Source organism: Stenella coeruleoalba, assembly GCF_951394435.1.
Source record: "Stenella coeruleoalba genome assembly, chromosome: 1".
NCBI lineage: Eukaryota > Metazoa > Chordata > Mammalia > Artiodactyla > Delphinidae > Stenella > Stenella coeruleoalba.
This window is the reverse complement of record NC_137169.1, coordinates 182,043,016-182,057,517: the sequence shown is the minus strand read 5'-3', so window position 1 is coordinate 182,057,517 and position 14,502 is coordinate 182,043,016. Positions and strand designations below refer to the sequence as shown.

The 14,502-nt window shown below is 39.4% G+C and overlaps 1 protein-coding gene across 10 annotated transcripts in view; it reads left to right on the top strand.

The window, feature by feature from the left end:
- RABGAP1L (RAB GTPase activating protein 1 like) overlaps positions 1–14,502 on the top strand; it is a 797,484-nt gene that overhangs the window by 647,536 nt on the left and 135,446 nt on the right. Inside the window, exon 1 of one of the 10 annotated variants that reach the window (XM_079939726.1) lies at positions 8,440–9,101. The exons of the other annotated variants lie outside the window; for them this stretch is intronic. Coding sequence (XP_079795852.1) covers positions 8,934–9,101 — 168 coding nt within the window. The 5' untranslated portion in view covers positions 8,440–8,933. Of the gene's footprint in view, positions 1–8,439; positions 9,102–14,502 lie in introns of those variants that run through there. 10 annotated transcript variants of the gene reach the window in all.

Below are 14,502 nucleotides of genomic sequence, written 5' to 3'. Positions count from 1 at the left end.
CCTTCATTGTTTCAAATAACTCAAATTAGATTTAAAACACTTATATAGCAGATGTGTAAATTATAGTTGCAGTTACCACTTAGTAACTACGTGATCTCTGGCAAGTCACTTAACTTTTCTAAGCTTAGGTGTCTCCTATGTAAAATGAGCGTAATTTGTTGTTAAGATTAATTGCAATACTGCATACTCTAAGGGCTTGGCATAGTTTATGGCTGTCATAGATACTAAATAAATGGTAACTATTATTATTCATACTTTTAGTCACTGAAATATTTATCAAGACTTTGTGGTTTATAAGTTGTTTTGTTAGGCCCTGCTTGGAACAAATATGCGTATGAGGTAGAGAAAGGAGCCCACCAAGCAGGAAAGACCTGTACACACCTGTTCACTTGTTACTATCATCATACAAGACATCTTGTGGCAACTCTCAGTGTACAGGAGTGCTGAGCTCACAAGGGAGGTGGAGAGGAATCCAATCACGTCCAATGAAAGTGGAGGAAAAATCACCTCCACTCTCACCTGTTTGCTACCTCTGAAAGTCTACTGAACCCTTTTGAAGCCATGAGTGGGAGGTAGGGAGAGGGAAATAGTATGGCTGTACAATCTATTACCATCTTTATTTCAGAATATGGACTTGTCTATTCAAAAAAAAAAAAAAGAATGTCCCCATCTTGACATATTCATTTTGTGGAGACAAATTCACTTGCTAATACATGGGCTGACCCATATAACTCCTCCACTGAAAATACTATTTTTCACAGTGACAGATGTTAAACTACACCTAGCATTCTATGTAACACGAAGATGCCAGAGATAGCAAATTTAATAGAGAACTGGAGATGGACCATGGGAAGGAGGTAGAGGCAGTTCACAACTTATCAAGATGAATATAGCACCTCATTATTTTCAACAATGACAACACACACACACACATACACACACAAAGGTAAAATGCTGATCTAGCTTGAGAGCATCAAGGAATAGTCTAGATTCCATGTCATAATTTTAATCTGATCAACTTAAAATTAAAAAACAGGCCTCTGCTAACATTAATTTATGCCTTCTGCTTAAACTTGGAAATAAAGATGAGCCTCATACAAACTGTCCAGAGGAGGGGATAAATGAAGTGAGATAGGCTTCCATTGTTAAGCCTGCATCACTAACATGGCTTCAAAAAAGCTGCTGTTATGTAGACACTGTGACGGAGCGGCCAAGGATGTAGCTTCTCTGTTTGACTGAAAAAGAGAGGGGCTTCCCTGGTGGCGCAGTGGTTAAGAATCCGCCTGCCAATGCAGGGGACATGGGTTCGAGCCCCGGTCCGGGAAGATCCCACATGCCACAGAGCAACTAAGCCCGTGCACCACAACTACTGAGCCTGCACCCTAGAGCCCGCAAGCCACAACTACTGAAGAGCCCATGCTCCACAACAAGAGGAGCCACTGCAATGAGAAACCCACGCACCCGAACAATGAGTAGCCCCCGCTCTCAGCAACTAGAGAAAAGCCCGCATGCAGCAACAAAGAGCCAACTCAGCCAAAAATAAATAAATTAATTTTAAAAAAAAAGAGAGGGTGCTTCACAGTTAAAAATTACGAAGGCAAATGTGCTTTATTATCACAGGTGTGTGTTTAGAAGTGACTATTCTCAAGGCAGCCTTTTGGAAGCCTCCTCTCAACTCAGATCTAAGAATCTTAGGTTCTTTCATACCAGATGGCAGGCACAGGCTCCGGACCAATTCCATGTGGAGTAAAATGGTGGAGCACAGTCTTCCTAATGAGATAGTTTTTTTTAATGGGCTACATTAATTGAAAGAGAGCAAGTTACAGAGCTGGAAATTCTAGGTTCTCTGCTGTGTAGCGGGGCTCTGGGATCTTGGCTTCCTGGCTCTATCTCAGACAAGTTTTATGATTGTGAGCAAGTCACGTATCTGCCGCCTCACTCTTTTCATCAATAGGGCGAACATGTTAGACTTTGATGTTTCTAGGGTCTAACAACGTTGCATTATTTCATGATTCTGTTATATCTAGAGTGTCGAGTATGTCAGTTATGGTAATATTGAAACTTTATTGAGAGACACTGTCCAGAAAAAGTGTCTCCTTGGGGCAGGAAGTAGGACAGTCTAGAATGGTGCAGAAACCAGCTCATAGGAGGCCTAGTTAACACCAGGGATAATTAGCTTCAAGAAAAGGAAACTGTGTTCAGATATTTTAACTAACATCACATGGAAAAAAGTCGACCCATTCTGTGTTGTTATAAAGTATATGCCTCAACTGAGTGACTGGAAGCTTCAGATTTCTAGCTTACCATAAGTAGTCCTTTTTAAACAAATATAAATGTCCAGTGATAAAAATAGGCAGCCTTTTCAGCTAATTGTCAATGAAGATAAGGAAGCAGAGGCAAAATGACTAACTCTCAAAGAGACTGTAGAAGAAGTTCTTGCATTAATAAAGGCATTGTTCTTAAATCTGATCACAAGAGTAGGTAATAAGGTAATAGTGATACTACCATGACTATTCAGAATGTTATTAAATTGCTTTTGGTGGGGGAAAGTTCTCTCTTCTATTGAAAAACAGAAACAAAACAAAAAACTCCTTTAAAATAGTTATGCTTGAAGTATCACAAGAGGTCAGAACATTCCTAAAAAATTAGTAATTCTATATTATTTTATAGGATTCTTTTTGAGTTCCAACAGTCTGGTTACCTGAAGTACCCGCCACGGTGTCAGTTAATTATGTACTTTCTTATTTTGAACTCTAATTCCTCAGTGTGTTGAGTTCCAACTATAAGATGATGAGACTCATTTCCCTGTGATATAACTTATATGCTCAGTCTCATTGACATTTCATTTTAGCCTTTTCTTCAAGTAGCTTGAATAATGCATAAAGTTAGAAGAAGCATCTGATGTACCTTTCTACCTCCAGAAGCATATAGCACAGTGCTGAGAAGAACCAAGACTTGAATGGTAGAGTGTGAGTTGCCTGGGATTCTGCAGTACCAAAATACCGGACTACTCACTGTGTCACCTTTATTTAACCTGTTTGTTGGATCTTAGGAACTTGCCAAATTATTGAGGGCTCATCTTTTAAAAAGTAGTCTAGAAGACAAAAAAGAAATAGGCAGAGAATTGAGTTTTTGCTGTTTTACCTCTCCTAGTTCAGAAGAGCATGGATCCTTTGCTACTTATTATTAGCTGTCTAAATCTTAAAGGTGAACTGAAGAGGCAGTTGGTCTTACAGGAGTGTCTTTTATCAGTGTTTGGCTCTTTTTTCTTTTTTTTTAACATCTTTATTGGAGTATAATTGCTTTACAATGGTGTGTTAGTTTCTGCTGTATAACAAAGTGAATCAGCTATACACATATATATATCCCCATATCTCCTCCCTCTTGCATCTCCCTCCCTCCCACCCTTCCTATCCCACCCCTCTAGGTGATCACAAAGCACCAAGCTGATCTCTCTGTGCTATGCGACTGCTTCCCACTAGCTATCTATTTTACATTTGATAGTGTATATATGTCCACGCCACTCTCTCACTTTGTCACAGCTTACCCTTCCCCCTCCCCGTGTCCTCAAGTCCATTCTCTAGGTCTGCGTCTTTATTCCTGTCCCGCCCCTAGGTTCTTCAGAACCATTTTTTTTTTTTTAAGATTCCATATATAGGGCTTCCCTGGTTGTGCAGTGGTTGAGAGTCCGCCTGCCGATGCAGGGGACGCGGGTTCGTGCCCCGGTCTGGGAAGATCCCACATGCCGTGGAGCGGCTGGGCTCGTGAGCCATAGCCTCTGAGCCTGCGCATCCGGAGCCTGTGCTCCGCTACGGGAGAGGCCGCAACAGTGAGAGGCCCGCGTACCGCAAAAAAAAAAAACAAAAAAAAAAACCAAAGATTCCATATATATGTGTTAGCATATGGTGTTTGTTTTTCTCTTTCTGACTTACTTCACTCTGTATGACAGACTAGGTCCATCCACCTCACTACAAAAACTCAATTTCGTTTCTTTTTATGGCTGAGTAATATTCCATTGTATATATTGGCTAACTCTTTTTCTAATGTTAATACATCCAGAGTCTTTTGTCTTTCTAAACCCTAACCCAGATGAACAAAATGCTTTTACACTTCCTGTTCTCTTCTCCTGACTTCATAGAAAGAATGAAGGAAATTACTGGTTATCTGGTACCCACCCTGTGCTAGGCACTATGAAATATTCTTTTACATACATTAACTTACTAAATTTTCAGAGCAACTTGACTAGGTAGGTGATACTGCCTTTTTACAGAGTCCCAGAGAGTAGTAACTTACCCATGTCTTTCAACCAGTAAATGTGACTAAAAGATGATGTAATAAACAATGCCCTGCTTTGCTCTTAGGAATACGTTTAATTCTCATTACTCTTACATTTGGGTCCAGGACAGTCCCACTAGTCTAAACCCACTTTTGTCTGTATCCACTGTGGACAACAAAGACATGACTAGATCATAACACACAGTGTGTTCCTCCTTTTACAGTGTCCACATCCTGCTTTATCTTTGTGTTTGAATGCCTCCCAGATTTTAAGCTCCTACAGATTGGAAAGTGTTTTCCTTTTTCACCTTTGTAACCCTTGAAGTAACTACTTCGTGTGTTACTGTGCACTTAAATGTTCTTAATTACAGTTCCATAAATTAAGTCAAGTATCTTTTCATTTTACAACGGAAATCTATTTATGTCCTGCACATGTCCACAGTCAGTGAGTGGAGTGGCTCAGGTAGAGCACTCAAGCTCAGGGCTCTAATTAGCACTGCCCCACCATCTACCTGCTTCTAGCACTCCAGAGTGAGGCTGCTGTTCTTTAGACCATGGCTTTGGGACCACTGCCTGGCCCTCTTTACCTTTCTCTCACTCTGCCTCATTGGATCATTCATCCAGATTTCCCATATTATCTTCAACTTGCTGTTGAACTTCCTTCATAGAGATTTAAAAAAAATCTCCTTTATGATAGTGTAAAGAAATATGAGAAATCATGTATTATTAACTGGTTAATTCAGAAGAGTTTCTTTTCTATCATTAGTTTCATTTGTGGACTACTTTATAACTCAAAAATTTATCTTTGAGTTATGAGTACACTCTATTTATTGCTGAATCTGATCAGCAATAAATAAATTACTTGGGGAGTTGGGGAGGCATAAGGGGAAATGCTCACTGAGATTACTCACTCTCGTAGGGCTTCAAAAATCGCTAGAATACATTCTTTCTTTTTGCCAAGTGATATTCTAGAAGAGTTATTTTACCTGATACTGATCAACAGCCTATTCTCAAGGGACAACCTGAAAACAGGACCAGGGTCGGAAAATTATGGAAATTTTGAAGGCAAGGATGATGTTTTCTTTCTTTTATTTTATTTTTTGGAAGGGGGCTATGTATGTATGGTGCTTTTATTCTCCATAGAGTGATACATGCTAAGGTGGGTTGGGCTTGGGCTGATGTCCCCATGTGTATAGAACTGAATTAATAAGTCTCTGAGAAGAAGTCTGGTTTACCTTGATGTGGAAAGGGGGATGGGAGCATGGGGATGAACATTACAACCTGGGATATGATCAGCCCTGGAATGCAGGGAGATGAGGCAGCTCTCAGTGCGGTCATTGGCAGGCAGGGGACACCTGCCAGGCTCGGAGGGCCTTCTGTACCACATCTTCCCACGGGGCATTTGATATCACCTCCTTCGCCCTTTTCACCAACTCTGCATGTTCTGGGTCCATGACTGTAGAGTTGTGTCTGCTCAGTGCTGTAGCTCGCTCCTCATCTTCATGCTCATTCTCTGCTGGCCTGTCCTGGGAATGAAGCCCTAGGGCCTTAGTTCCAACCCTGGACGTCAGCAGCTCCATCTTCTGCACCCCGCACTGGTGCCAGCTCTGCCCCTTCTGGTTCGGGATCTTGGTTCAGGGGCTGATAGGAGCAGCTAGCTGGACCTGCCCCCATTTCTTCTTGTTCTTCCTCAGGCTCTCCACTCCTCTAATCCCCAGTGCCTTCTGTAGGCCCCTGGTGTGACAGTTCCTCAGCCTCATTGGGGTAGGTGTGCCCTGGACCCTGCTGCCGAAAACGACTTCTTGCATCCCAGCAGGGCCCACTCAGAGCCTGCAGCTGAGCCTGTACCTTTTACCTCCTCAAGGATAGTACGTATTTGAGGGGAAGGATGATGGAGAGATTGGGAAAACTGAAACACATGACCACTGGTTTGTAGTGCCTTTTACACAGCATTTTGTTAAATGAACCTAAATCTTTTAAGTGTAACTTTGTTTGCTCATTAAACTATCATATTTTAATTATTACATTTAATATTTAGTGCATATAGTTTTAACTTCTTTTGTGAGCATCAGAGCCAAACCAGTTCCAAAGTCTTTTGATTAATTTTTTAATTTAATTCCTTTTGGGCAATAAATTTTTTGTTTCTGGTTTATATAAGTAAAAAAAAAAAAAAAATTCTTCTGCCAGTGGTCTTTGAGACCAAGTCAGATGGATGGAAACATCTACCCTATCTTTTAAAAAAAATAAATCATGAAAAATCCTATAAGCTAAGGAGTCACTGAGTTTTTTCTTCGTTTGCAAGTCAAAATGTCCCCTTGCTCTTCAATGTAAAGCTTCTATGGCAGTGCTTTTCACACTTACACAGCAGTAGCACAGTCTTTGCAAACAAAATCTCATGCAGAACTTCACTATGTAAATAAGATGAAAATGGAGCTGTTGTTGCTGATGGGGGGAGGGCAGGGGGCTCGAGTAATGAGAGACCCAGAACCTCTTCCCTCTTACCCCCTTCTGGCTAAACCAACTCCCACCCTGGGTAGCCCATAAGACATTTCCTCCAAAATCTCAAGGATCTGAAATTTATATATACATATATATATATACACATATATATATATATATATATACACACACACACATATATATATACATATCATATTCTAATGGCTTTTATCATTTTACATTAAAATCTTTACTTTGTATAGGTTTTTAATAAATCATTTTTGGAAGAAATAGAAGGCCTGACAGCAAAATATAAGTATCTTATTTAAGATATTTTGTTAATTAATACTTTAAATGTTTAACCCAAAAAAGTTTTGTTCACCTGAGGTTTTGGAAAAATAAACCAAACAGTATTCTCTTAAGGAAGGTAGTATTTCCCTTTATCCCCAATTCTGTAATTAACGTATTTCTGTAACCATGATCACAGAGGTATGCTGATAAATGTTTCTATTTTCTTACTTGCAGAGATCTGTAACTTATTTATCAAAATAGGAAACTAAGACTCAGAAGGAACTTCCTCCAGCTCTCTTAGCCCCACTAGTCTTTGCACCATGCTACAACTTGCATGAAGAAACTGGTCTGGTATTCATATGAGACCAACTACAGAACAGTAGCTCCAAGATTCTGAATATATAGTAGTTAATTGTTAGGATAAAGTTAAGAAACTACCCTTAAAGGGGATCTTGTCCTTCTCCCTTGATTTGGCTAAAACTGATGATTCACATCAAGGAAATTAATATAAAACTTTAATAGTAAGATTGTAAAATTTTAAACTGTGAATAATTCTAAGTTATACTATTACAAGGGAAGGATTAGACCAGGATGCATCAAAACAATGTTTTGAACTATTAAGTGAGTGTTTATCAGTCTTTAGGTTAGGAAAGTTATTTTTGCTTTGAGAATCTCAACTTTAATAGTTCCTTAAAGGTATACTCTTATTATTATGTTGTAGGTTTTTATGCTTTATCATATTGTGTATTTATAAGAGTCTTCATTTTTGCTATGTTGTACACCTGAAACTTACATAATACTATACATCAACTATACCACAATAAAAAATAAAAATACATTAAAAATAATCTTCCTTTTAATTGCAGCTAGCCTTCCCAGAATGCTGAAATACTTCTGCATATCCTAGCATTGCAAAAAGTCATTATTGCATAAACACTTCAACTTGAGGGCATGTCGTTTCTTGGATGTTCGGTCCTTGCTCTTCTGTCCATACTCTATCATTTTCCCCTAAGCCTCTGTTCTGTTAGAGATTTCAGTAATCTAACAAGGATTGGAGCATCCCACTTTAAATATGCAGTAAAAAAATCAGACTTGTATCTGTTACCATTATTAGAAAGCAAGAGTGAATAAAGGTCAGCCTTTTAGCTGGCAGGCTGTCTGATTTTTCTGTGAGCATCACATGTTAGGAGAAGCTAGCTCATCTGTCTGTGGGTTTAAGATTCAACAGCATAAGCTGTCAGCCTAACACTGATTGAAGGTGGACTGGGAGGGGAAGCGCATCTGTCCAACGGCTCGCCATTGGCTTCCTATTACAGCATTCTCCCCCGAGACAAACTCTGCATGCTCATTCACCTACCTCCTTCTCTTCCCTCCCCTTCCTTCCCTACCCCTTCATTACTGATTCACAGCGAGAGGCAGCAGCAGCAGAGGCAGCAACAGCAGAGCTGCTTGTCACGAATCAAGGATTGCAATGAGCTCATCCTTTTCTCCTTGCAGCTTCACAACTGCCCTGGCTTCCTGGCTCCTGCTCTTTGCTCACGCACACACACACACTCACTCTCTCACATACACACAGCACACACACACACACTCACATGCTAGACCCTTCTAAGCAGCTTGTCCATTTTTACACATGTATGTGAACTCTCCTGCATCACTCTTGGCCATTTTCTTGCATTCGCTTGCTTTTGCTGTTTTTTTATTTAGATCAGCATTTGATTTCATTTCCAGTCTACTTTGGGGCTCTTGCACAGTAGATAATTTAGCCAAAATGTTTTTCTTGTGGAGACGTTAGCTGGCAGTTCCCACCACAGACTGGCTTGTGCGTGCTCCTGGGGAGACCTAAGCCTAGCTCCCCTCCCGCCGCAGTTCTCAAAATTGTGGATAAGAGATCCAGCTTTCTCATTCTGGATAACTACTTACTGCTCATGGAAGAAGGGGTGCCCTGCCCAGCCCCAGCTGCTAAGCTCACAGCTCCTGTCAAAAAGTCCCAGGACATGCACGACGAGAGGAACAAGCTGGTGAATGAGTATGCGTGTCGAGTGCTGGAACTTCTGGGGATGGGGCATCGTCTGTTTGTGCCTCGGCTTCTGGCGGTGAGACTGTTTTTCATTGAACTTCATTTGTAAAGAATCTGCCACCCTCTGTGAGAATTCCCTGTATCCCTGGAAGAGGCTTGCGGTCTCCTGTCTCCTTCCCCTTTTCCCCACTCTACCGAGAAGGAAGTGCTGAGTGGCCACAGGCATGGGGCTCTGTCCGAGCCTGGTCCGTGCCACTCCTTAATTGGCTAGAGGAGATATGGCTCTCCTCTCCAAGCCCACGTTAGTGGCATTATCTCTGTGGCAGCCACAAAAAAAAAAAAAAAAAGGTCTTATGGCTGGCCAGGCTCAGCAGTAAAGCAGAATACCCAAGTGCTTGATGGATGCATTCTGTTATTTCTGTCTCCAAGGGGTTAAATTTTACACCAGACATTATTGCGACTTATCTAGACTATGCCTGGTTTGCTTTCTAACCTCTCCATTTGATGGTCAATTTGGTTGTGTTAATAGGGAATTTTGCCCCTTAAAAATCATTGGTTAGGAAATTACAGATTTCTCTCCTGGAATGTTCGAACTGTGTATCTATGAAACAGCTTAAAGCTGTTGGGTCTGTGCTGAGTCTGGGAAGTCTGCCTTGCTTGTTTTTTGATTTCCTGAACAAGAGAAAAATCACCCTTCTGCACTTCCTACCAAGGGTTAAAATTAAATACCCACAATCACTGGTGCAGTGTTTCTTTTTAGTGGTTTGAGAACTATACCTAGCAACTGTTCTATAATGTGATTGGTCTGTGGTAGTCCTATACCATTATTTGGTAATTGGGCAAGAATAATTTTGCTTTGTTTATATTATACAATGGAGTTTAATACCATTCTAGACTGTTCCCTCATTTGGTTCTCTCATATTTGAGTCTTTTTCAGAAGTACAATATTGACTGAATTTAACTCTTTTCTCTCACATATCTCCCTCTAGTATAGTTCATCTTTGTTTATGCTTATGTTTACAATTATTAAGTCTCATGTATCTATTTGCATGTAAATATAATCTCTCCTGTATCATCATAACAGACATGTTAGGTAGCCGTGCACCTAAGGGATTTCTCACCCAGAAGAAAATCTGTTTATCATTGCAAGGTGAAGTTAGATGCAGTGACCAGCATACAATTATAAAGAAGGGGGTGGTATATTTTGAGAAATATGGTTCCTTTGTCATTTAAGAAAGAAGAGCTCAATATATATGTTTTAATGCCTAGGTGAGGTCATCAGTGCTCACTTGAATTTTGTTCCCCTGAATCATAACATTTTTTTCTTAATAAAGGAGAAAACTGAAGATTCATGATTCTATTAGAAAGGAGTTTTTTGTTTTTGTTTTTTAACAGTGAAATAAAAAGCATTTTTTTTCAGGAGCTTTGACACTAAGAAGTGCTAAAATATATTTCAACCAATTCTCTGCCTCTCTTTGAGGAATCAGTTTTTGGTCTAATATTCTTAAAGACTGCTTAACTTTGTGTCTCACAGGCTTCCACTGATAACTTTACAGTGATCCGGCGCTGTCTATCTTTGGCATTTACATTTTCAGTGTTTTGAAGGAAAACATAAAATTGATAACTAAGAATATCACTCGTACTAAAATCTGCATCAAAATCCGGATGACTCTAGTGTAAAACGATTGTCAACAACAAAACCCATAAGCTTCCCAAGCTTCAGATTTGTGGGAGGTCATAGATATCTATACGTTGCAACTGTACAAAGTCGGCTTGGTTGCTCAGTTAGGTACCTGAGGTGGTGGTGCAGCCCTCAGGTTGTTTTGGGCTCTAACACTGCAGGTAATAGTGCCATTTGCACTATATGTGAAAAGTGTGTGCCGCGTTGTGTATAGGGCCATTTGGAAATCTCTGACTTTGTTATACAGTGTTGTACTTAAAAGATCGTCGATAGAACTAGGGTACTCTACATTCTGAGAAATCACATGCCCTTTAATTAGCAATGTGGCTATGAATTGGGATCAGCCATCCAATGAGTTATTGCTCAAAGTTTACCATGTGTACCAGAGGGAAGTACAGTTGTTCAGCCTTGTGTTATTGGACTGGCTAATGATGTGGGATCAGCGGCTAATCTGCACAGGGTAATCCTAAGAGGAATCCTGCCACATGCAATGTTGCAGTCTTTCCATTACCAGTCAAGAGGGCAAGCACTGAAGTTTAGGTTTTGTGGGGGTTTTTTTGCGGTACACGGGCCTCTCACTGTTGTGGCCTCTCCCGTTGCGGAGCACAGGCTCTGGACGCGCAGGCTCAGCGGCCATGGCTCAAGGGCCCAGCCGCTCTGCGGCATGTGGGATCTTCCCGGACTGGGGCACGAACCCACGTCCCCTGCATCGGCAGGCGGACTCTCAACCACTGCGCCACCAGGGAAGCCCGAAGTTTAGGTTTTTAATCATGTTTTAAATATGAATGTGTGTGTGGGTTAAACACATACAAATCCCTTATTTTACTTTTAAAACTTTTAGTTTTCTTTATATAAGACAAGTTAATTTTTTTAATGAAACTGATCAAATAAATGAAGATTTACCAAGACAGTGTTGTAGATTTGGACTTTGAGCCTTATTTATTGTTCCCTGATTCACAGAGAGACCATCAAGCTATGAGAACACCAAGCACATTTGGAATTTTTGCTTATTGTCCTTCAAAGGTACACCTAGTAAAGAATAATTTTCCTTTAATAAATCAAGTACAAGTACTCCATTTTAGATATTACCACAAGGCATAAATTCTGTGTGCAGACTCACCAAACACACGTTTCTTTGGTGAAATTAAAATACCAAAGCAAGGGATATACGTATCCTAGATACCAGCTAAGTAATGTCCTCTTCTAAAAGCCTGTGCTTCCAAATGATTCTCAGACCTCCAGAAACATTTCTCAACGGAATGGAAATCCTGTTAGACGCTATAACTAAAGGAAGAAAAGCCATTTGTGGTGAATATAGCGAAGGTGAGAAAGAGAAACATGCCTAGAATTTTTTCAAATAATCCCCTAAAATAATCAAACCTAGATTTTGCTGCTTATCAGAGGCCCTTAAAGAAAGATTTGTCATCCAAGAAAATGAGAGGTTTCAAATAGAAGCATCTGGAGCTAACACTCAAATGTTAGAACTGTTCATTTCCACCCACCCTCCTTTCTTTTAAAAAAAAAAAAAATCACTTTAAAATGTGATACTCTTGCACTGAATTTTTCAGTGGGAAAAACACACTCCAAATGGTATTAGCAGGGGCACATAGCCAGAGTTCATATTCCTCTGTAAGTGTGTGAAATTTGGAGAAAGAGGAAAAACTTTTACTCAGGTTCAAAATCTTCCCTATCCTCCTAGATTTTTTCTTTTTGCTTTTATATGACATGGGAAGTTATCAGATCATTATATGTTGACCTCAGTGTTGGCTGTAGTTTCAATCTGTTACTCTGGGCACTGTGCACGGTGAATCCAAAGGACTCTCAGGCTGAAGAGGATTGACATATATCTATAGCCAAATGTTCCAGCTGTCCCTCCAGTAACCATTGAAAGTTTAATTCTGATCATATTTCTTTATGCTGTCAAACTGCATCCTAGTTTTGTTTTTTTAATTTGTGGACTTCCTTAAAACATTAATTTTAAGGAGGGAATAAAAGAGCAGAGGAGAAAGTTTCTCTCCCATTTTTACCTCTGTTGTTGACTGCTGCAAGGATTACTCACTGAAGAGAGATGATAACTCTTAAAAGAAGTTAAAGACTCAAGTATAAAAGTTGCCTCCCAAATATAAAAGTCAATTTTGATGCCCCCCAATATACAAAAGAATTGCCCCCTAATTCTGATGCCCCCCAAATATAAAAGTCAATTTTTATATCAAAAATAAGTCCTACATCTCCTTTCTAATTTGCATCTTATAAATTTTTGACTTATTAATAGTGAGTATGCTTGAAGTAGATCCTTTATAAATTCATGGAACAGATGTATGTTGGTGTCTATTGTGTGCCTGGCAATGTGCTTAATTCATTTTACTGGGGTGAGTGGGAAGGATTCTTACATTAACATCCTACTTACCTTTCCCTCTGGATATTTATTTCTACCTACTTGAAAGGAAATAGAAGTAGGACTTGTTTAAATGTTTTTTTAATTATCCAGGTAATCTTTTTATATAGCTCTTTTCATAGAAATGAGGAAGAAGTAATGTTACCTTTGAAGGTATAATTGGTAAACATGTTTCCTATCATCACTTAAAAGGATTTGACAGAAAGTTTGGAGAGCAAAAGATGAGTATTAGCAGAGCCACTGATTTTCAAAAGTTATCATCTATTAGTTCTTACTTAAAAGCTGGTAGAGTTCTTTCCTTTATTGTACAAGGGAAGAAAACATGCCTTTGCTTATTCAAATTCCCTGGTTCGTGTCTATATTATCTTCTGACTGACATTACTTAACAAATAATGTTTGGAAAGTGATTGCATTTTCATTATTTTACTATTCCTTCACTATTGTTCTGAAGGTAATATAGAAAAACTCTAAGAATTTCCCAGTTGAAGAACAGCCTTTCCAACTTAAATCAATTCTTCTAGCCTGATGGGGTTCTGTATAGTGAGTACAGATGGATAATGTTATCCAGAAGCCAGCCCAACCTCTTTTGGGGACTTGGTTTGTTTTTGAAATGTTAGTCTGCCTTTTAGGGGTGTATTTTTAAAGCTTGGGTCTTATCACAAGATCATGTGTTAAACTTCTCTTCTTTGTTGGAGTAGAGGGTTAGCATTCATGCAATTATAAACTCAATTATAACCATTAATTAAGTTAATATCTCCATAGTCAGCTCATTAATAATTAGTATGTGTGATTGAAGCCATGTTTTAGTTTCATAGAAAGCACCACTACCTATATTTTGGACTAATATTATTACATCAATGCTTGACATTTATGAGGTGTATATATTTAACAAAATAATGTGTACAAAGTGACTCAAATTTTGTTAAATATATATGAAATATATCTGTAAGGTTAGGAAAAAAGGACTATAAGCAATGTAACAAAATGTTATACTAAAATTTCAGTATCTGAGCATATTTGAGCAACAGAGACAACTTTCCAAAATGTCCCCTACATTTGTTTTGGGGTTCACAAAATATACTCATATGCCTTAACTTTGTTCATTCTCAAATACTCGAGGTTGGATATAGTCCCACTTTTAAAGTAGGAGAACGGTGGAGAATTATGCAGTACCATGAGTTAGCCAGAGTTGGAATTAAAATGACTATTCCATCCTTTGCAACCTTGCTTGAGGACCTCTAATTGACAAGTACTTCCTAGAGGCTAAGATTAGAGGATTAAATAAGATGCATTTTCTACACTTGCCTCATGATTATCAGAGCTCCTCTCTTCAGGGGCTTGAGTTGGGCCAGTCACGCAATCTGGAGCTTCACTAACACCAGCGGTGTCTTGGAAAGGGCA